This window comes from Phytophthora infestans, genomic scaffold, assembly GCF_000142945.1.
Source record: "Phytophthora infestans T30-4 supercont1.1 genomic scaffold, whole genome shotgun sequence".
In the NCBI taxonomy this organism is placed as follows: Eukaryota; Oomycota; class Peronosporomycetes; order Peronosporales; family Peronosporaceae; genus Phytophthora; species Phytophthora infestans.
In genome coordinates, this window is record NW_003303758.1 from 5,131,030 (window position 1) to 5,152,747 (window position 21,718).

The window sequence follows — 21,718 nt, forward strand, 5'->3', positions numbered from 1 at the left end:
CCGCGACACGTTCGCCACACCTGCTCCTTTTCGAGCACTTGATTTGTCCTACGTTCAATAGTGCAAGAGCAAGTAAGCTTAAGGGCAATGCCTGCCAACTTCGTCTACGTTACCGCCATCGACGCTGGAAAAAAAATCAATTTTGACTTGTTAACACAAAAGACCCATTGCTACCCAAAAGACCCAGCGTGGGTTTTTACTATGTTGCGAAAGCGCAACTACTGTAAATTTAAGTTGCTCTTTACATTTTGCGGTCGTGGACGCGCCAGTCACAAGGAGTCATGGTTCTCGCCCATCAGGACGCGTGGAGAAGCCACCCGTTCATCTCCAACTGCGCCAAGAAGCCCTTCACGGGACTGGGCCTGGCTTCCGCCATCTTCGGCGTCTACCTCGTAGTGGACACCATCAACTCGCGCTTATCGTCCAAGGTCAACGCGGGCGGCGCACACCCAGAGATGGACTACGTTCCGCGTGGCAAGTTTCAGTACGAGCGCGGAGAGGTCGGCGAGGGCCCCTCGCTCAAGTAAATCCAGCAGCCTCAGCAGATTCACAAACGCAGCGAATAACCAGTCGACGAGAGTGACACAGTGAACAACTTTCAACACTTGGGATCTAAATAAACGCTATTGCTTGGTTAAGTTGCTACGCGATACTAATTTGCGAATAAAGAGATGTGAACCAGGTCGAGTAATAGATACCAGCCAGCTTCCTTCGTTGGCTGATGTTGGAAAAACGGATAATCGATTCCTATCGCTCGAACGGGAGCGTGTCATCTTGTGGGAACTCCTCATCGTCTTCCTCACTTTCGCCCGTTTCGGCGCTGCGTCGCTTGCTGTTGTGGAAGCTGCGCTCCTTTTGCAGTTCCAGCACCGACACGCGCGTCATCAGTTGCGTGATGAGAAGCATCGTTTCGGCCTTGAGTTCTTCTTGTTCCAGTAATTGCTGTTGCATCTGCATATTGCTTTGAGCAAGTTGCTCAATCTGCTTCTGCTGTGAAGCCAGCAAACACCGCAGCTCGTGGACAGGAGACGGCGTAGTGGCACGCTCTCCAGCGCCTCCAGTTGCCTCACCCGCAGCCAGCACAGTCGACTTCCGAGAGCTTCCTTTGCGTCCTGTTGTCGGTGAGTTGGTAGGACTCCCACCGGTACTTGTAGGGCTCCGTGAGCTTCCAAACCCGCCTCGACTAAAGCCTGGAGCTCCAGAAGACGAGAACACAGTACCAGCAAAGTGGTGGCGGTCGTTGCTGCCAGCACTGGCATTGGGTAGCTGCTGGAAGATTCCGAGGCCTTCGTGACCCATTTCTTCGAGCTCTAAATCGTGTTTCAGCGCGCGACTGTGTGTGATCATGGCATAGCACGTGACACACACGCGTTGAGGAGTAGTAAACCCTTTCGCCTCCATGGAGATTTTCTTGTCTGCGCTGTGTTGACTGCAGATCGACTTGCCGCAATTACGACAGTGGTGACGGTGTTTAAACATGCCGAAACTTGCTCGGCAGATGGAGCATTCGCCGTCATGTTTCCACTCTGGCGGGGGATCAAAGTGGGATCGACCGTGCGAGCTATGGGAAGCACGACGGTGCGTTCTCCTGAACAAGGGCGGTGAGCTCCTTTGAGTCCCACTAGGAGTAACAGAGCGTCGAATGGGCTCGTGTACCGACTGGAAAAGCCGACCTCCAGGGTTGAACTGAACGCCTCCTACAGTGCTGGCACTGTCCCTGGACGACGCAATTTCGATCTCATTCTCCTCGTTCTCACCGTTCACTTCACCGTAGAAGTGGAAGCTTGGGCTTCGTCGAAAGTTTTCGTTGCTGGGCATTAAAGGCAGCGACAAGTGGCGACTGTGGCTTCGACTGGACATTTCATTCTCTGGGTTAGCCACAGCAGCGCTGGCACTCATCGCAGACACCATCGTACGTAGCTCTCGTTCAGTGACAATGCCGTTAGTTTGTAGCTGGGTCAGCAGTGACGTCGCGCGGTGCATACGCGTCTGTGGACGACCAGGTGTCTGGTTCTGACTCGGAATACCTAAAAGACCGCGACGACTGCTGGTGCGAAATGCAGCACCAAACGAAGATCGAGAGCTGGGCGGATCGTCCAGACTGGAAGAGCTCTCCGAAGAGGGCGACACGAGATGATCGTGGGGGGAATCGAGGCCGTCGATGCTCAGCGACTGCTCACTCATCATGTTGAAGCTGTTTTCCGGCTCCAAGACAGGCGTCTCGGTAGTTTCCAGTTCGCCATCGTCGCCAACATGAAGAAAGCCGTTGAAGCCTACATTGCCCACGTACGGTTCGGGCACAACAGCTTCAGTCCATTCCTCAGTCTCTTCTTCTTCGGGTTTTTCAAGTCCAGAAGCTTCTCCTTCTTCCTGAGCACCGAGTGCTTGTTTAAAATCAATCTCAGTACTCTCGCGTTCGCTCGGACTTTCATCTTGCTGCTGCTGAAGACTGTTACGGTCGTGTGCTCGACGCAGCAGCTTCAAGCTGTCTGCATCGAGTTCGAACTCTTCCGCCATCTTCAGAGCCGAGACGCCATCGGGCGTTTGCTCACTCACCGCTTCTGGATACGCACGTAGTAATTTACGTAGACACGAGGCCTGTACACCTGCTCGTATGGCGATGTGTAGTGGTAGCAACTCGCCAGCGTTCTTAGCTCGGACGCCGTCTGGATACGCTTGAATCAGTTTAGCCATCAGGGACAGCGGCACTCGGCTCACTGTGCAAGCCCAATGGATTGGCAGCATGCCATGGTCTCCGCGTTGTTTGGCTACGGCCGGATCCCGTTCCAGTAGTCGCTGAAGTCCCTTCCAGTCTGACGCTTGAGCCAAGCGGATCGCTTCTGAGTTGCCTGAATCCATCGTGGAGAATGTGTGACTGAGGTTGTCACGGGCGCTGATGCTTGCGTTTGATCGTATAGCACGGCGCGAGATACAGAATAGAGTGCGGTAAGCGGCAGAACGCGCAAGGAACAATGGTCGTCGGGCGACGAGTCCCGCCGCGGCTTCTGTAAATTCTTCTTTGATTTTTGGATCGATGGGTTCGTTACCTTTGGCGGAATGGGCTTTTATCGTAGGAAAACTACTAAAATTGTGGGTCTTACAGTACTTGATTTGCTCAAATGAGATTTACATTTGGATAGAAAAGATGCATTTGAGATTAAAAGAATCGAATTAAAAAAGGCAAGTTTAACCTTGACTAGCGAAGCACCAAACTGCATTGCGTTCAGTAGCTCGGTTCGGCTCCAGCATTAGCCTCACATGCCACGCCCTACGGTCGCCTTTCGTGGCTGCGATAACCCCGCCACATGCCCCTCTAGAACGTGGCGCTGCGGACGGTCTCCGAATGCCAGTACATATGCGCATTGCACACCGCTTGTGAAACGGCGACGGTAGGAAGAGCGCAGTTAGCACACGGTACACGTTGACCGGGTTGGACACACGCGCGTTGTCGGCCAGCAACATGACCCATACTGCAGCAAAATATAGGAACGTCACCTCAGACTGGTCGCCGCTGTTGCAATCTCGGCTGAAATGCTCTGAGAGCGTTCATCTTTGGTGTGACTCGCCTTTCCCGAGACCGAACCGTCGTGTGACGGTCGAGCCACTCACAAGACTGCGTGTTGACGGCCTGCCGGTGCGCCTTCGTAGAGACACAAAACGGCACTCTCTACGAGTACGTATATGTAGCTCTTGATGCTGATCGCGCATCGCTGTACCGGTATCTCTCATCGTGTGTAGTCGTCAATTTGAGAGCTAAATCGCCGCTGCGGCCTTCTTCAGAGACTTGCGTGATTGTCAACGGATGGTCTGCACGTGCGTCGAACGTGAGCACGTACGTGTTGCTATTATCACCACCGGCATGACAATTTTACTCTATCCCGAAGTTCATTGCAGCGCGCGTGCCACAGAACAAGTCGAGCGAGTCCAAATTGTACGGCTCAGACGTCGGTGTCTGTATTCGGCTGGCCGCTGGCACGAGGATTGACACTCACGGCCGTTGGCATAGATAATCCACGACATCACCGGATGACACTGCGACCTCGACGTCGAAGCTCTTCACACGGCATTGTGAAAGCGATTCGCGAAGGAGCAGCAGAGTCCATTTATTTTTTTTCCGTACCTCCACTTTCTGCAGACGTAGTTGGTCGGTGTCGCTCCGTCAGCGACAGGTGGTTAGTATAGCGTCATTGTCGTGCGCAGCGTCGTCCGAGATGCATCTCCGGCGGAGGCTCGCACCACTGGACTCACAGCCGAAGCCGACATCTTTCAGCCATGAACAAGCTTTATACGAAATACTGGCGTCTCGCTGAGGAGCTTCTTATTGGGAGCTCAAATAATCTGATTTCGTTTTCTTGCCAAACTAACTACAGTACAAACATTCGTACATCTCGAGGATAAGCTATAAACGGCGCATCATCGCCACCCCATACAAAAATGAAGTCACTACCCAAACCGCTGCTTCAGGCAGCTCACTACTTCTGGCGATGCTGCGCCGGGCGATTCAGCGAGCGCGGCTGCATCTACCGGCGCCCATCGGTCACGACAATGGCGGCGGTGGATCTTCCAGTGACGAAGAAGACTTTCCTCTCAGCCCTAGTGTTGCCTACACCTCCTTGCGGGACGATGAATCCGTCCGGGACCACTTTCGCAAGCGCCCTGAGGACATTTCTGGTGTGCATTTGATCATTGCGGAGAAATCATCGAAGACGCGGAAAGGACACGTGGCAGAACTGTCTCTGGATGAACAGAGGCGCGCTGCGGACGCCTGGTCTCGATTGCAGACGCTGTATGGGCTGTTCCGGGAGCTGGAAGCGACCACGGACGAGGACACAGAAGACAGCGATACTGAAGCGGGCGAAAATGGGAAGAAACAACCAAAGGAGACTCGACAACAATGCAGACGTGATGACGGACTGCGGTCGCTCCTACAGGAGGTACAACTGCCTCCCGGTGTAATCTTACGGGACCTCCCGACGTTGTCGATGACCGATGGAAGTGACGACAATGCCATGCCCCAAGGATTCACTGCCGGCATGTTTGCTGCACTGGGCAATGCCATGTACAAAGAAATGCTTATTGCGGCGGAGCAGAATCGCATCAGCCCCGACGCCTTCGAGGAACTCGGCAACTACCTCTACGCCGAAGCAGCGAGTGTGGCCGTGTCAGCGACAGCGTAGGTAGTCGCAGTGACAGCTATGGTATTTTTTCTTTCTTTATTTTATTGTGAAGTATCACCTCAAAACCCAAATGAAAGGTCCGAACAATGTGGTATGCGGAACCTTTACTGCTCTGTGCTCCATGCCTTGGCTTGCCAGTTAGCGAGCGCTTTGATGCCGTCGTTTTCAACTTGCTGGACACCCTGGAAGTCCAGGACCTCGCCATTAGGACGGATGATCACGAGAGCTGGGATGCCGCTGTTTCTGTGTGTGACGCCTACCTCAGTGTCGTTTTTGCCATTGAGGACACCGTACTGTTACGATGAACCAGTCAGTTAGTAAAACCGTTCACATGGCGGCAGAATTTTGTTGTTGGGGTGCGATACTCACCTTTCTGCGGAGCTCATTGCGGATTTCGGCGTCACGAGGAACCATCCACCAGTCACCGAGCTTGGTTGAGAAGTGCGACTGCTGGTCTTCCTCCGACATGTCAGAGCTCACGAAGACGACGTCAAGCTGCTGTGTCGAGGCGTTCGCTTCGGCATAGAAATCGTTGAGCTTCGACTGGAAGGCGCGGCAATCCGGGCACCAATTCGCCTGTCCAGACCAACGCAATTAGAAGTCATTGGCAAGCGAGCAACGAGTTGCAAGAACGCACCGCAAAATACAGCGCCAGAAGTCCTGTCTTGCCGGCGTCTCCGCCATCTATCGTCGAGCCCTTAGCGCTCACCAGCTTCGTGCCATGCAGCAACGCGTCCACCATTTTTCCAGTCAAGCTCAGCTGTTTGAGGAGCGGTGATTGGCTCCCAGTGTGTCACCAGATGTGCAAGTTTCGCTAGTCTATGAAGTTCATGCGGCATTTTGCCGAAGCTACAGTGCCTGCAAACATAATTGCGGTAATCATCTTAGATGATCTTATGTACTGTCGCATCAACAGATTACATGTACATGTAGTCGCCAGCCAGCAAATGCAAGCCGCTTAAATTATATACTGTAACTGGGTTGGAGCCAGGGCAACAAGATAATTGCGATGCATGTCCATAGATTCAAACAAGCTTATTACCGTAGCTACGTTTGAAATCACTTGTGTACTGTATCTTGCTGATTCGTTTACTGCTGCCAGGCGGTAAGAGCCTTGATACCATCGCACTCGACCTTGTCAGCAGCGTGGAAGTCCACGATCTCTCCATCGGGTCGGATGACCACAAGCGTCGGGATGCCACCCTTACGAGTGATGGGGCTTAGTTCCCCCACCTCAGCGCCGGCGCATACGCCAAACTTACGCTTGAGCTGTGTGCGTGTCTCGCCTTCGAAAGGTACCATCCACCAGGGACCCTGCTTGTCCGTGAAGTGAGCGAGTTGATCCTTCGCTGAAGCATCCGATCCCACGAAAACCACGTCCAGACTGTCACGCGCAGCCTTGTAGAAGCTGTTGAGCGCCGGCTGGAACGCGCGGCAATCCGGGCACCAGTCTGCTGCAAAGTAGAGCGCCAGCACCTTGCCATCCTGGCCCAGCGTCTCTCCTTGAACGGACTCGCCCTTGGCGTTCGTCAACGTGATACCCTGCAACAAAACCCTGCTCATGACCGAGAAACTGGAAGTTGGTCAATACAAGAACGGTCGCCTTTGAAACGCGCTGTAATTGGCAGAAACGACCTGGCATGTCGAATACCAAAATACGGATAAACGTCCCCCCGTGTTTTGGTACATGTACTTCGTGTTTCCATCACCAAGTTCGTCAGCCAATCATGGATCGTTAATTAAACTTCAACTTCACGAAAAACTCATCACGAACGTGTGCCATGATGACACATTTTCTCATCGAAGCCTTCACTTCCAGCACCCTTAAAGCAGGTCGCTTTCGACGCGAGCCAACATAAGGACTTGTGGCTCGCGAGTGGCCGCTTTACTAGCCGATATTTGATACGTTGAAGGCTTTAGCTGGCTCTAGCGACTACATAAAGTTGTCCAGTAGGTACCTACAGTGCTCCGAAGACTTATCGGAATCCGTTACTTTACAGTGTCAGAAATAGCCAGATCTGTGCTTTAATTGGAGCAAAAACGAATTCACACTCGTTTATTGGTCAAAATTCAGCGCACGCACCATCTGAGTCGGTTTGCCCGTCCCAGTCATCGAAGTCTCGCTGGGGACGCGGCCGGCGCAGCACCAAAGGACACTCGCTGCAGCGAGCGCAGCGCCGCACCAATTCTCGCACGAGCTCTCTCACTCAACGGTGGGGTTTACGAAGCTCTTGTGGGCGCTTCTTCGGTCGAAATCCGAGCACTAGAAGCTCCGAAAAAGCAGGTAAAGCCCTTTCCCTGTTTGGCAGCTGGTTATTGTCCTGCGTGCGCTTCCTGGCGCACTCTACGCTCGGTGGCGAACACCACACGTTCGAGTTCTGATCCCACTGCTGCGCGTGGTCTGTAGAGCTCTACAAGGTGGAGAAGTACAGTCGAAACTGCCAAGAAACATGATGAACGAAAGGCGCCGCAAGCTTCAGACCATCCAGGTGGATCATTACGACGGCCAGGCCATCTACAGTGGCAATGACCTCATCTATGAGCTCGGAGGGTATCTCGGAGGAGGCGCTGCTGGCGTGTACGTCCAAAATCCTTTAAACTTTAGCAAAATCCAAGCTCTAGAGCCTAATTGTTGCAACTTGCAGAGTCTACGAGGCTTTCTCGACGCGTACGAAGCAACATGTAGCCATCAAGATATTGAACCCTGTCGGCTACAAGCTATTCCCTACTACATTACTGGCTCGTTGTATAGTGGCTGTGAAAGGCAAGCCATTGGTGGCGCTACCGTCGGACGAAGCGGACCTTGACGATGACGCAGGACAGAGAGCCAATCAACGCGCGTTTGCAGGAGGAAACCACCGCATGCGATCGAATTTTGGCTCCCCGAAAGGGACCACGGAGCGTATCCGCGTCGAGAACGTGTGGTGGTTGATCCATCCGACGTCCAAACAAGCGATTGCAGCTTTCGAAGATCCACACACAGGCCACGTACGAGAACTCACGCTGCCGCAATGTATCCAAGTGTGGGGCGAGCAAATGAGTCAGAGCGAGAGCGACGCAGGACGACAGCAAACAGACCCTGCAGACGTATACCAAGAAGTCCAAGTCAAGAACCAGACCATCAAAGTTCCCAAAATCCCCAAGAAATTCATCAAATTCGCTCACACCCGACGGTCAATTCATCGCGAGATCTCCAACATGTCGGGACTGGAATACCACGAGAATGTGCTGCGCCTGGACGAAGCGTTGGAGCTGGTTCAGGACAGCAAATGCACTACTTTTCTGGTGCTGGAACTCGCTGGAGGTGGAGAGCTGTTCGACCGGATCAAGCTGGATTGCGGCACCAACGAAGAGACCGCACGTCTGTACTTCCGTCAACTCACTTCGGGCGTCGCGTTTTGCCACAATTCGGGCGTTTGTCATCGAGATCTCAAGCCCGAGAACTTGCTCCTCGCCGATAACGAGGAGCACTCGACGCTCAAGATCGCGGATTTCGGGCTATCGGCCATTTTCGCCATCACAGACAGCGAAGTGAGTGGCGGCGCCAATGGGAATGGCGTAGACCAGCCAGCTATTCGACGATTGCGCTCCGTTGTGGGCTCTCCGCACTACGTGGCGCCTGAAGTTCTCATGGATGCTGGTCAAGGATACGACGGCGCCAAGGCAGATGCCTGGTCCATTGGGATTATCCTGTACGCGATGATTGCGGGCAACCTGCCGTTCGGGAAGGATCTACTCAAGTGTGTACGCTACGATCGCTTCCGGAAATGGTCGTACAATACCAAGTACAGTGACGACGACCCTACCGACGAAGTGGAGTTCCCGACGTGGTTCTTTCCCGCGCATTTCTCGATGGAACTGAAGTCTCTGATCGCTCAGTTACTCTATCCGGATGCCTGTATGCGGTTGTCAGTGGAGGAAGCGCAACGTCACTTGTGGGTACGTGGCGAGAAGCTCAAGAAGCCTTGTCCGTCATCGGAAGACGATCAGCCGAGCAACAGTGCAGTTCTCAACACTCCCGGTCTACCGCCAGCGCCTCATTCAACGTACAAGAATCGTGCGAACGTGGCGATCAACACCTTGCAGGACGGGCTTGAGCTGGGGCAACACATGCATCCAAGTCAGCTCGGTTCCGTGTCTCCTCAGGCCATCACTCGCCTGCTCTCGAAGGCTCCGAGTCCTCATGGACACGCGTTTCGATGCCCACCGTCTCCACAGCAAACCCTTCGGGTGAACAAGCATCTGGCTGGCGTGGTTGGCTACATGCCTTCAGTGGACGAGACCTCGTCCATGTCTGGTCAGACGCCTATCAATTCTCCTCGTGAGGTCAAGAACAACGACAATTTTGAACTGGAACGCGAGGTCGATGCCTCGATGGCGTCGTCCACAAAAGAGCTGAATGCCTGCAACATCTCGGAGGCCGGAGCGCTGTTTAAACAGGAGGCACTTGTCCGAGAAGCTACCGTCACTACCTCCATGAGTCTCGCTGTGAGAGACGTTGGAAGTGCTGAAAACGTAGCCACGGCTCAACGACACCAGCATCGCTTCGTGTCGCCTCCGCTTGTGTCTGGATCGAGGGATACGATGCCCATTCGCCTCCGTCGGAACTCACCGCCGGAATTGTTTCTACGTGGCTTCGCTCGAGGACACTTTCGAGAACTCTCGAAAGGAGACGTCGGAGGCAACACCAGTGGCTTTGACGGGATCAATATCCTCGGTCGCTCTCCTCCACTTCTCCCACAATCAGTTGGGGCTCGAGACGACAAGCCCGGTCTTCCTATCAACCGCACGTTGACTGAACCTCTTGGAGCTGAGGCTCAGAGCAAAGGAGAGCAGCAAGCGACCAGTGCTCCACCTCCTTCGTACAGTGATCTTGTGCCACGTTCGACACGCTTCTTGACGGCGTTACCGGCTCGCTTGGTGCTCTCGAACATCGAAAACGCTTTGAAGGCCACCCCTTGTCCACTGCCGTACGAGCATCCGGAAGTTTTGCAGAATGTGGCCATCGATTGGGACACGTACCAGCTCGAAGTGCGGTATACTGGTCTCCTGACCTGCACGGTGCAAGTTTTCCTGTTCCAGCGCGGTGTTTATCTTGTCGAGTTCCGACGTGGCCACGTACGTGCATTTGTATGATATCTATTGTTGTGGGCTTATCTGACCTAGAATGTTACATTTGTTACAGGTGGATATCTTTCAGTTCAAACGCTTTTACGAAAAGATCCGTGCGCAGATCTCGGAAGGTATAGACGGAGGCTCGGAACGACCTGCACCGGCATCCCGCAAACGCAACAACTCCGTCTCCGAGACGTTTTAAAGTGAAGACTTCGGTGCCGGATCCTTATACGCTCACTCATCACACAAATTCACTCCAACGTTTTTCGTTTTTCGCTAGTAATTACCAATGTGATAGTATTATTTTACCTTGCTAGATAATGATACCCCACAATTTATAGCAGTGTGGTGTTACGTAGCGTTCAAATATTTCATTACTTCAGTTGCGCATTCTTACTATGCTTACCACGAGGCTTGTGCCGCTTTTTGAGCGATTTGAGGTAAGGTTCGGCTAGTGATTTCGCGGGCGGAGTTCTTCCCAGTGCTGAAACTTCAGCAAGACTGCCGGATGTGCTTGGCTGAACGTACAGTGGTATGGGATTCTTCTTCTTCCGACGAATGTAGGGGAGTGAAGCGTTGTTCAGGTGTATGCCCCAATGTTTGTTGCTGGTCACAGGAGACACTGAAACCTTGTGCGCGACTTCTTGATGTTTGTCACGATTGCTATTGGACCGACTCGGGTACAGATGCTCTCGAAGCTCCTCGAAGAATCCTCTACTCGTCTTAATCTTCGGCAGACGAACACGATCATTGTCTCGGCCAGACGTTTGAGGTTGGGGGCTGTTCGTAACAGGAGCTGGAAGATCAAGGTGAAGTTCGTGTTCAACTTTCGAGATAAAACTGACATCTAGATCGGCACTGTACCCATCATTGTTGCCGTATTGACCATCACTCCCATTTGTTTGCAACTCCCGCAATGTTTGCAGTTGCATCTTGTCGATTTCCAAGTTGCCAATTCGATATTCCATCAATAAAACCTCGCGGATTAATTCATTGCGCTCCATCAACGGACTCTGTTCTATTCCTCGGTGGAAATCATCCATTGCTGTTTCATTTCTTGCCAATTGCTGCATCAGCCCCTCCCTGTCTTGGGATAATGACACGAGTTGCTGATCTCTCACATCCTTCTCCATGATGGCATTATTGGCTAGTAAAGTTGTCTCGGTAAGGCCCAACACGTTAGTTTTATTCTCCTTTTCTTCGTTTTGAGGTTCTTGTGCTACAGTTGCAGACTTTGCAGGCCCCGAAGACTGAGTGTCATTTGGACCAGCTGCTTCCTCCTTCGTTTGCAACTCTTTTGTTCGATTTCGAATCTGTTGTCACAAAAATCATTAGTTTTAACACTTTTAAGCGAAAAAAAATTGCTGTTCTAACCTGATGTTCGAGTCTCAGCAATGCGTGACGTAATCTCCGACGCTCTTGAAAACATTCTGTAATGTATTGGCGAGCTTCACGTAGTTTTGTCGTCATCCAGTCTTCTTCATCCGCGTTGTTATCCAAATTTTTATTCTCCAAAGATTTCTTGTTGTCGACCCAACATCGCTCCTCTAATGGACATTGTCGACTAGTTTCTTGTTGCCGAAGAAGTTCTTTTTTCAATGTGGCTATTTCTTTTTGAAGGTTCGCCACGAGGTTGTTCTGGTTGCGTGACATCTGTTCGGACTCGACGTTCCTTCTCAGAGTCGTTTTGATGTTCTTGGCTCTGTTGGCATATTTAAGAGTGTTCAGTGTTTCCTCCACACTTGATGCTGCGAGACTCACGTTGGCAATCATCACTGTTCGACAATTTCCACCCAATGAATCTTTCAGAAGCCTCGTCAGCTTGCTATCTCGATACGGCACAAATGTCGCCCCTTTCTCTCCAAGAGCATTAATACAATTTCCCAGAGCCAGCAACGAGCGATTGATATTCGCTCCTTCAAGTAACCTCTGGCCCCGGTTTTGCGTCACTGCAGCTCTCTCACTTCCTGCTAAATCCACTAACGATAACTTCCCAAATTTCACCTCTGTTTCGCAATAATCTGAGTCTGCGGTAGAGTCCTCAGGAGTCATTTTCTCTTGCTGCTCTATATGCACCTGAAGTACTGCGTGTGATCGCGAAGAGACCGAGTTAGCTGCCGTGTTCTCCTGGGACCGGTACTTGTTGCCTCTACGCAGTAGTTTCATCACATCCTGCGCATCATTTGCTTCCACTTCCGACAATCCTGCAACAACAGATCCTCGAATAGGATCTTCACGCAAATCTAGAAACTCAGACGATGGCATTGACGGTGTGGATGAGCAAGACGAACTGGCAGACAGCAGGTCGCAAATATTCTCGTTGTAAACCTCTAAAAACGAGACTGTCACTCGGTATCGCACACGTCCAGCGGGGTCTGCGTGCACGCGTTCAATATTTCGGAATAAATCCTCCAATGTTCTTGCCATGATGCCGGGCTCCTCTTTTGTGCCAAGCATTGTAAATGTCTTTCCAGCTCCCGTGCAACCATAGGCAAATACAGTTGCATTGAACCCATTTAGCACACCATGTATCAAGAATTTTGTGGTTTGCTGATAAACTTTTTGCTGACCATCATTCGCAGAAAACACATAATCGAACGCATAGCGTTTCTCCCGTCTGCGTGTTCCATTTGCAATTGCAGGAAAAGCAGACGTGTGTCGTGGTTTTCGATGCGAGTGCAACGAGTGGCGTCTCGCTGAGGAATTCGCAATTGGTATCGACTCCGAGCTGCGTGTCAGGACGACGATCTCTTTATTCCCCAGAACTTTCACAATCTCCATGCGATCTCGGTCATGACTCAGGAGCGGACGTAAGCGCACGGTCACCAAGATGTTGGCCTGACCCGCCCACATCTTTTGTCTGTAAGTGTCGCTATCAGAGTTTTCTTCCGTCAGAGTCGCTAGTCCATCGCCAGTCTTGGTGGGCAATTGAGGCAGGAAACTTTTCCGCGAGATCGGTCGCAGATCCGCGACTTCACGCTCGCCTGTCGTGTACAAGGCACCGCCTTCGATTCGAGCATGGCTGGTCATGGGTCGCAGTGTCACGGGTGAGACCAGAAACAACCTCGTGCTCTCACTCGTGGGGGTTGAAAGGTCTGGATTTCGCCCCAGCGACATCGGCTGATTTAGGAAGCGGTGACGAGCTGCTAAACTCTCACAACGATGGCAGCTCAATTAGTGTCCTGCAGTGTCACTATAATAGCGAGCATAATAGATAGTATAGGTTTGCAACAGCTTCGGGTCCTTTATATAGATCGCCAAAAGATAGCGAGTTAAAATAGTGCAGCCCACTACCATCTAAAGTTGATTAACAGGAGCAACTTGTTTTTTTCGATGAATTGCAATTTTCACGAAAAAAGGTTTTGAAGATGCAATTGCCGTTTTACTGTTTTAAGCCGCTGCCAACCATGGACTTAGAGCGAGTCATTAACTAACACGCTCACAGCAAGTGCATCGTGATCCCTCACCACACATTAGCTGCTAAGCTAAAATACATGTCATTTCATTCATGTGCTGATTTCTAATTAATGATTTAATGATTGAGAGCTTACGTAAAAAGTCATAGAGTGCCTAGCTTGACATGCTGTACGCATCAGTGTGAATCAGTGCGCGCCGCTGATTCGGCACGACAATCGATATTTACTGCACTGGCAACATATGCAAGACAAAACGGTTGCCAATGGACGTTGCCATTCTTGCGCACATGAAACGGTGGCACAAACGTCTGCACGCTGAGATATGAGCGTGGCGAATGTTGAAGCGAGCTCGCAGAGCTGGGGCCACGCCATCATAGCGATCGTCGCGGGGACAAGCCTGCGTTTTACAAATTTTAGCGACGCATACTGGACTCAAGTCAATCGGGCCGTTCCAATGGCGAGCAGACCGATGCTTGGCAAAGAGATTGGCATCGTGACACGAGACTCCCGTCGGGTCCCGACTCGGGAGCGTGAGAGTGCCGCCTCGTCATCCAAATCGGATTTGATCGATCTGTCTTTCCATTGGAAGTTTTCAAAGCGAACTCGTTCTTGCTTTTCCTTTCCAAGCCGATCTCGCGGATGTGTTGCCGACACACAATGAAACGACAGTCATGGTGTTGCTTGGAGCGGAGACCGCGAGAATTGTCATCCGTGCAGCGAGTCTCGAGGTGGTGGGGCACCATCATCGACTGGCGCAGCGCGAGCGTAGCCCCTAGCAGTAACACTGCAGTTGTGGACACCAAGCAAGCATGTGACTCCTTTTTTTTTCTACGATGGGCGGCAATAATTGTCATGTGGAGCTTGCACCGCTTGAAGTGACCAAGTGTCGAGCCAACTTGACATCGCTGGATGGGCCGCTACTCACGTCCCTTGGAGTTGACTGGCGTGATGGCTCCTTACAAAACGCAAGTCATTCGTCCGGCAGGTGAAATAACAGCTGCTCCAGATCTGTCACAATAGTTGGCCGCGCCGCGTCTTTGTGCTGACAAGTTTGTGGACTCAGGCCGCTCACGCCTTTGTCCTTCAACCGCCGAATCACTTAAAGTTTGTAAGCCATTGCTGTTGATTTCCTCTTTGTCAAGTATGTATTGCGTTTGAAAATCCACCGAAGCCTTGATTGTAGGTCCACAGCGCTTATATTATACCTGTAGTACGAGTCCTACCGAGTCGCACGTGTGTTGTGCGGCAACTACAGGTTGAATCAACCTACAGTAGTTGGTACAGCATGATGTACGTCATAAGACGATGATCAAATTCTTCTGGTCGCCAATGCTCCAGCCGCATGACACCCAACCATCAGGCGGATTATTGGACGAGCTGTTGCCATGGTGTCAATGGTTTTGTGGGGGCTGTCTTCCGAGTGTCCATCTGCCTCGCCTCGAGGACTGCCAGCAGCCTCTTAAAGGGCGATCCGACCAGATCTTGTCTTGCAACTGCGACTTCATGTCAGTCGCCGATGACCACGTCGATCAAAAACCATTTTGTCATGTCTAACGGCCCCACCAAGCCTGGAAGCCGCGTTGAAGCTTGCGAGCACACGGAGCGCTGGGAAGCGCCGCCCGATCTGCTCGGAGCCGCGGAGCGAAGAAAGCGACCCAAAAATCATTCTTTTGAGCCTCGGCGAGACATTCGGCGGCGAGGAGCCTGGCCGCAGTGGTCAGCGAGTTAGGGTTCCATGTCCCGTCGCTGCACGGTGCCGCTCTCTCTACGTGCGCCTGCTCCGACCGCCTCCAGTGCCGCTGTCATTAGGCGATTTGCCCACAGACAGACAACTACGCACACAGGGGGCCATAATGAACATGCGCGGCCTGGTAGCGACCGTGACGTCCTGCATTGGCGGCAAGGACGAGAAGTTCGCGGTGCAGGTGCGCCCTGCGGCACCCGAGAACGTTTACTTCGTATACAAGACTATGGGCGAGTTCGACGCGCTCTGGGGGTCCCTGAAAACCCTCGCGCGGGACGTTAAACGCCGCTCAAACAGCGACAAAAATCAGGACTCAGCCAAGGACGAGAAGAAGCCCAGTCTGTTGGCCAAGTGGTTGGCCGGCATCGTGGACCACTACGCGTTCCGACAGATCATCAGCGACCTACGTGCACAGGAGAAAGAGACAATGAGCACGCTCAACGTGCTGCTGCAGTTCCTCGTGGCGCGCGTGTCAGCACTCTACATGGAGCGCAGTCTACTACGCGCCTGCACTGTCGAACGTCAACTCGTGACGCTAGTACGCGACTTCCTGCAGCAGCCAGTCGCGGCAATCACTAAGACCGAAACGGTCGTTAAGACGACGCCCAGCACCAAAGAAGGCCGTAAGCGCTCGTTCGAAGAGATGCGCCCCGAAGACGGCGAAGAACAGCGAAGCAGTCTATTCCCCACTCGCAGCAGCAGGGAGCGCCCTGTCAAGACCCAGAAGCTCTGCGGCATGCGCGAGTGGGCCATTCCACCAGTCGGAAAGCTAGGAATGGTGGCGCCCGTGACGTCCCGTCGCCGGGTATTTGCCGAGGTGGAATTTTAAAGAGAAGAAGAACTATTTATCACTTAGGGAGGACGGCATAGAATCGTAGAATAGCCTAGAGTTGGCCGAGGCAGGTCACGTATTTAAAATATGAGCCGATCGCAGTTTCCACAGTATTCACATACTACGTAGTATCATGGTGTCCGATGCGTTTTATACGGGAGCAGACTACCAAAGGAAACCCGACGTTCGGCAATCGACCCAGCAAGGTGATGGAATGGACTGGCAGGCGTCGTCGTCAGCTCCTACGATGGGACTGCGATCCTTGGTCTCATACGCTCTTCAAGGCGTCGCTTTGGACTGGACTTGGCGTCGCAGCTCTTCTGCGCGGAGCTAGGATGCACGACCGACACCAAGAGTGCGGAGAGTTGTCGGATTGCTTTCGCGAGCAATTGCTAAAGATCGAGCGTCCAAATTTGCTCCCGCTGTGCACTCAGCAAGCATCAGCCATCGGTCTCGACAGCGCTCTGCTCCCTTTGACAGCAGTGGCAGACGCCGGCGCAGCACTACGCCGCGTGGTCCGTGGCATGCGGACCTGATCATAAACGAACGCGCCCGGCACTTGCCGACAACAACTGTGCAAGTTAGACACCAACGCAGTGTTGTGCCGACGACAAGTTGTCGCCGGCACACCGATCAGATCAGGCAAACTACTGATGGTCGTTCAAACTTCAGCTTTATGACAGCACTACCAGATCGGGCCACGTCACAGTACAACTATTGTTTCACTACCCTATCCGATCTCAGATAAAGGCGCAGTTGCCGCACCAGCCAATTGTCTGGGCGCTGATTTCCAGTTGCCGCAACCTGTACCTTGTTGACCACCTTAGTTTTGTCACTTGCTGTTGGATACTTCCACCTCCCGACGCAACGTGCTCTCTTTGCTTTCGTCCTGCTCTGGAAAGCCGTGCATTTCGTCTTCAGTCACTTGCTGAATTCGGCTACTTTTTCGTCTTTTTGTTTACACCCAAAGGGCGATCATCCGCAACCCAAACAACCAGCCATGAGATACGTAAATTCGTAATCCCCACACTGGTTTGCGCTGCGTTTATCATCTTCATTCTCTCACTTCGCTCCGTCCAACCCGAAGCTTTCCTTCCCCGCTCCCACCCCTCGACTGCCGCCTTCACATTCACTCTCATGTTCCTTTCGTTGTTGTCTTGCCCTATACCTCACATCAATGACGTCTTGTCATTATATAACAGACGCCTTACTTGCAGTACAAGTTGCGGTCAATAACCGGTGGAATCGGTCGGATCTCCGTGCCCAGCTCCTGTTCGATGCGGTACAAGTTGAAGCGGTCCTCATACGTGATCATGTTGATGGCCAGACCGAGGTGGCCGTACCGTCCGGAACGTCCGATACGGTGCAGATACGTCTCCGAGTTCTTGGGGAAGTCAAAGTTGATCACGACGTTCACCGTCTGGATGTCGATACCGCGTGTGAACAAGTCCGAACACACCAAATGTCGCGTGGCGCCGTTGCGGAACTCGTGGAACACGCGGTTCCGATGCGCCTGGTTCATCTTGGCGTGGATGTAGAAGCACGAGTACCCGAGCTCCGTAACCTTCTTGGCCAACAACTCGACGCGGTTCACCGAGTTGCAAAAGATGATGGACTGGTTGATATCGAGCTTGGAGAAGAGCGTGTTGAGACAGTGCACCTTCTGCCGCTCCTCCACGAAGGCGTAGAACTGCGACACTCCTTTCAACGTGAGCTCGTCCATGAGGTTGATCTCGTACGGGTTCTCCACGAAGCGGTCTTTGAACGCCTTGACTGTGACTGGGAATGTGGCCGAGAAGAGGCAGATCTGACGCTGCTTGGCCGTGTGGTTCAGTAGTTGCTCCAGTAGAGGCTGGAACTCTGGGGACAGCAACTTGTCGGCTTCGTCCATGATGACAGTGGAGCACTGGCTGAGGTCGGCCACGCCCTTGTTAGCCAGGTCCATGACGCGACCTGGGGTGCCCACTAGAATATGCACCGTCTGGTACAGACGCATGATGTCGTCCTTGAGACTCGTGCCGCCCGTGGACACCATGCACTCGATGCCCATGTGTTTGCCGATCTCCTTGACAATGGCCGACGTTTGGAGAGCCAATTCGCGTGTGGGGACGAGGATTAGCACCTGAATGTGCTTCTTGCTTGTGTCTGTCTTCTCGAGACACGGGATGATAAAGGCGGCGGTCTTGCCCGTGCCGTTCTTGGCTCGAGCCATGACGTTGCGGCCTGCGAGGATAATCGGGACGGCCTCTTCCTGGATGGGGGACGGGCGCTCGAAGCCCTTTTCAAAGATGCCCATGAGCAGCTCGCGCTTGAGGAAATAGTCCTCGAACTCGTTGCCTTTGACGTTGGTCACGTCTTCCGTCTGCACGCGCGTGTCCTTCTCCGGCCGCTTGAGGGAGGCCTTCCAGTTCTCCTCGTCGTTCGTCGATTGCTGCTGCGTCATTGTTGCTATTGAGCTCGCTTAAAGAAATAAAAACTAAGATAAAAAAATGCAGAGAGCTTGATGCGGTGGCTTGGAGCTTGGCTTGGTGCTTGTTTGCGTGGATGGCAGCGCTAGTTGCTGCTTGTTGCTTTAGTTGCTCCGGCTTGGGGGATCTTGTGGGCCGTTTTTGGTTTTTGAGGCATCCCCCTCTCCAACACGAAGTTGCTGGTTCAGGGGGCAACTTCCAATGAGCTCGAGATTTGTAGCACCGAACATTGCTTTTTGAGGGTATAATTGGCAACTGTGTGGACACTGGAAAAGCAAAACCACATTTGCCAAGCATACGATGAAAGAGCAAATGCATTGTCTATTCTGTGTCGAGGTCTTACAGACGCAGCTCCTCGATGCTGTAGTCGGGAAGTCCCGGGGCGCGTGGAAGCCGCACACCGGACAGGAAGTTGCTGAGCACACCGTGTACCGACTCGTACTGCGCGCTGGCACGGAGTTGCAGATGCACCAGTTCATCCAGTTGCTGCAGTGCACGAGCGACCTCGGGATACTGCGAGGCGCGCTGCACCAAAGTGGACAAGTGCGCGTCCAGCAACGCGCAGATCCACGCACAGCACTTCGACGCCGAGGGCAGCGACGTGAAGCGTCTGTCCTGCTTCATCACGGCCAGACTCTTGTCCTCGTTCTTCTTGCTCTTCTTCCCCTTTTTAGTCGTCTCTTCTTCGTCCTCAGCGTCGTCCCCAGTTGTGTGAACCAGCAGCAGCTTCTTGCTAATGGCCAGCACCAGCAGCACCTCCTCAAGCTCAAGCTCGCGAATAGCGCGATGAAGGAACACGCCGTTCGTGGGCAGACCCAGCAGCGCGACTGCGAATCTCTCGAACGCCGCACTGCCGTCAATCTTGTCAGCTTTCTTGTCCTGTTTCTTGCTCTGCGTCGTCACAAAGTCCGTGAGCGCAGAGTTGCTGCTCTTGCGGATAAAATACTTCAACAGACGCACAATCGAGCGCTCATCGATGTCCACCAGGTGCACGATCGCGCACTCCAGTAGCGCGAACTGGTTGTGTTTCATCAGCGTCGGCAGCAGCGTCGGCTCGGCACGGGCCGATAACCTGTCGGTACGCAGCATGGCTTCAAGCGGTCCCCACAACTCGAGGTCCGTCGAGTTCAAGCACCGGCGCGTCACGGTCTGCAACAGCCGGTACGACAGCGTTTCTGCTTCCTTCCCACTCTTCCGCTTTTTCTGCTTCTTCAATGCTTCGTCCAGACGACTAGTGAACTCTGCAGCTGTGGGGGTGACTTGAACATCCGACAGATCAGCGAGCAACTGACGCTCCCGGTCGTCGCCACTGCACATGTTCGCCTTCCACGTCTCGGCATCCAGCGTGTCGTTAGTCACGCTGCTGGTGGCCGTCACGTTGCTCCATTGCACGGAGCTGTCGGGCATCGCAGGCGTCGTGGAGCTCAAAGCGCTCGATGCTGTAGCCCCCAGCACACTCACGAGCGTCGAGTTTTTGTTCCTCACGTGGATGAGGAAGGCGGCACGCTCGTACGCTGCCAGCACTGCGTCGCCGGCACCCACACTGACTAGCTGAACCGGTTTACCGACGCCGTCCTTGGTGCTACGTCCCACAACAACGTCGTTCTCTCCGTCCTGGTCTGTAGCCAAGTTGATCTCCGTGTTCGACACGGGCACAGCGAACTTGGAGTCCCAGCCAGTGAGCTTAAGCGGAGTGTCCAAGGGTGTACTCACTAGGTACGTGTAGTTGCCGACACCGCTTACCAAGTAACCGGACGCTGATGTGTTGCCGGCCTGGAGTTTACGCTTCTTGTGCACTGGAATGGTCGAATCCGACTCGGAGGAGCCCAAGTTGGGCATTTGTTGGGAGCTCACGAGTGTCAGAGCATCGGTCAAAGCGTCACGAGAGAAACGCAGTGTCTGCCAAGTGCCGGAGCGGCCGATGATCGAGTACGAGAAGGTCTCGGCGTGGAACGCACAGGACGAGAGTTCCTCGTCGTCCGGTAGATTGACACGACGACGTACGAGTAAAACAGCCCCCAGGGAGCCTCCCAGACGTCTAGGAGTGTTAGGGATCGTGATCTGATACACCAAAAGCTCGAGCTGCTTGTCGCCCTTCTGGTTGGTCTTCTGCATTAAAATTGACAGGAACAACGCGCCCTTAAGTGGACTACGGTTGTCTGTCTCCAGGTAGGCCCACACTACCGACTCCTCTTGGTCGTCCTCGTCATCCTCATCATCTTCTTCGAGGGTACTGGCATCCTTGGCGTCGTCACTGTGTAGTCCTCTGATCAGGTCTTCGTCGTACGTAGTGAAGGAGCCGTTCTGGAACACCACGACGACCTCCTCTTTCAGCTTCGAGTGCACCAACAGTGCAAAGGCCTTCGAGGTTGACTGCAGCGGTGAGCGGCGCCATTTAGCAACGTCCAGATCCGTGTCGCGCCAGACGGCGAGGCCTTCGTTGGCCGGTGAGGCTGTCGTCTTATTGGCCTCCTGACGTCTAGCCTGGCGCGCTTTCTTACTGGCGCCTACGCCTGGAGCGCCGCATACACCGAAGAATACACGCGAGTGCGGATGACGTGCTGCGGCCACATGCAGCGCATGGACACTGCCAGCACGGAAGGTCCAGTGGTTGATGCATTTTCGCGTAGGAGCGCTGATCTCGCGTACATCTTCCGCCGAAGTCAACAGAACCAGGCGACTTCCATCTTTGGCGACAGAAGATGACGCACCCAGCAACACAGCGTCGGCAGCGCGGCCGCGCCACAGCGATATGGCCTGGTCCAGCTCCATGGGTAACCCAAATGTGCAATGCAGTCGTTTTGGTTGGGCCAGAGGCTTTGATTGTTTTAGCCAATAGATACGAGTAACAGAACAGGTTCACCATAATTGGTCAAATATCAATCGACCTAACTTCTTACCGTACTTTTGACTTTGATACCGCAACGCCCCTGTCATTGCCGACATGGGGGATTGTGGTGATAGCA

At 53.2% G+C, this 21,718-nt stretch overlaps 11 protein-coding genes across 11 annotated transcripts; 4 read left to right on the forward strand and 7 right to left on the reverse strand.

Moving 5' to 3' along the window:
• Positions 1-278: 278 nt before the first annotated feature.
• On the reverse strand, positions 279-3,462 carry PITG_00854 (uncharacterized protein; the record flags this gene model as incomplete). The annotated part of the gene is made up of 2 exons (XM_002909356.1): positions 279-3,082; positions 3,371-3,462. 2 exons carry the CDS (start codon positions 3,460-3,462, stop codon positions 748-750), a joined length of 2,427 nt encoding a protein of 808 aa, XP_002909402.1.
• A 624-nt stretch (positions 3,463-4,086) lies between these two features.
• On the forward strand, positions 4,087-5,177 carry PITG_00855 (uncharacterized protein; the record flags this gene model as incomplete). Its single annotated transcript, XM_002909357.1, has 1 exon — positions 4,087-5,177. The coding sequence occupies one exon, from the start codon at positions 4,485-4,487 to the stop codon at positions 5,175-5,177; it is 693 nt and encodes a 230-aa protein (XP_002909403.1).
• A 17-nt stretch (positions 5,178-5,194) lies between these two features.
• PITG_00856 (uncharacterized protein) lies at positions 5,195-5,927 on the reverse strand (the record flags this gene model as incomplete). Its single annotated transcript, XM_002909358.1, has 3 exons — positions 5,195-5,470; positions 5,547-5,753; positions 5,815-5,927. The coding sequence occupies 3 exons, from the start codon at positions 5,917-5,919 to the stop codon at positions 5,282-5,284; spliced, it is 501 nt and encodes a 166-aa protein (XP_002909404.1).
• A 254-nt stretch (positions 5,928-6,181) lies between these two features.
• PITG_00857 (uncharacterized protein) lies at positions 6,182-6,740 on the reverse strand (the record flags this gene model as incomplete). Its single annotated transcript, XM_002909359.1, has 1 exon — positions 6,182-6,740. One exon carries the CDS (start codon positions 6,738-6,740, stop codon positions 6,267-6,269), a length of 474 nt encoding a protein of 157 aa, XP_002909405.1.
• Positions 6,741-7,336: 596 nt separating this feature from the next.
• Positions 7,337-10,635, forward strand: PITG_00858 (serine/threonine protein kinase; the record flags this gene model as incomplete). Its single annotated transcript, XM_002909360.1, has 4 exons — positions 7,337-7,461; positions 7,585-7,755; positions 7,823-10,295; positions 10,363-10,635. The coding sequence occupies 3 exons, from the start codon at positions 7,628-7,630 to the stop codon at positions 10,492-10,494; spliced, it is 2,733 nt and encodes a 910-aa protein (XP_002909406.1).
• Positions 10,636-10,666: 31 nt separating this feature from the next.
• Positions 10,667-11,425, reverse strand: PITG_00859 (uncharacterized protein; the record flags this gene model as incomplete). Its single annotated transcript, XM_002909361.1, has 2 exons — positions 10,667-11,072; positions 11,157-11,425. The coding sequence occupies 2 exons, from the start codon at positions 11,423-11,425 to the stop codon at positions 10,667-10,669; spliced, it is 675 nt and encodes a 224-aa protein (XP_002909407.1).
• Positions 11,426-11,680: 255 nt separating this feature from the next.
• Positions 11,681-13,409, reverse strand: PITG_00860 (kinesin-like protein; the record flags this gene model as incomplete). Its single annotated transcript, XM_002909362.1, has 3 exons — positions 11,681-11,740; positions 11,826-12,296; positions 12,369-13,409. The coding sequence occupies 3 exons, from the start codon at positions 13,407-13,409 to the stop codon at positions 11,681-11,683; spliced, it is 1,572 nt and encodes a 523-aa protein (XP_002909408.1).
• Positions 13,410-15,013: 1,604 nt separating this feature from the next.
• On the forward strand, positions 15,014-16,397 carry PITG_00861 (uncharacterized protein; the record flags this gene model as incomplete). The annotated part of the gene is made up of 2 exons (XM_002909363.1): positions 15,014-15,232; positions 15,295-16,397. 2 exons carry the CDS (start codon positions 15,014-15,016, stop codon positions 16,279-16,281), a joined length of 1,206 nt encoding a protein of 401 aa, XP_002909409.1.
• A 222-nt stretch (positions 16,398-16,619) lies between these two features.
• PITG_00862 (uncharacterized protein) lies at positions 16,620-16,820 on the forward strand (the record flags this gene model as incomplete). Its single annotated transcript, XM_002909364.1, has 1 exon — positions 16,620-16,820. The coding sequence occupies one exon, from the start codon at positions 16,620-16,622 to the stop codon at positions 16,818-16,820; it is 201 nt and encodes a 66-aa protein (XP_002909410.1).
• Positions 16,821-17,491: 671 nt separating this feature from the next.
• PITG_00863 (DEAD/DEAH box RNA helicase, putative) lies at positions 17,492-18,727 on the reverse strand (the record flags this gene model as incomplete). Its single annotated transcript, XM_002909365.1, has 1 exon — positions 17,492-18,727. The coding sequence occupies one exon, from the start codon at positions 18,725-18,727 to the stop codon at positions 17,492-17,494; it is 1,236 nt and encodes a 411-aa protein (XP_002909411.1).
• A 364-nt stretch (positions 18,728-19,091) lies between these two features.
• PITG_00864 (uncharacterized protein) lies at positions 19,092-21,524 on the reverse strand (the record flags this gene model as incomplete). Its single annotated transcript, XM_002909366.1, has 2 exons — positions 19,092-19,613; positions 19,656-21,524. The coding sequence occupies 2 exons, from the start codon at positions 21,522-21,524 to the stop codon at positions 19,092-19,094; spliced, it is 2,391 nt and encodes a 796-aa protein (XP_002909412.1).
• Between the last annotated feature and the right edge of the window lie 194 nt (positions 21,525-21,718).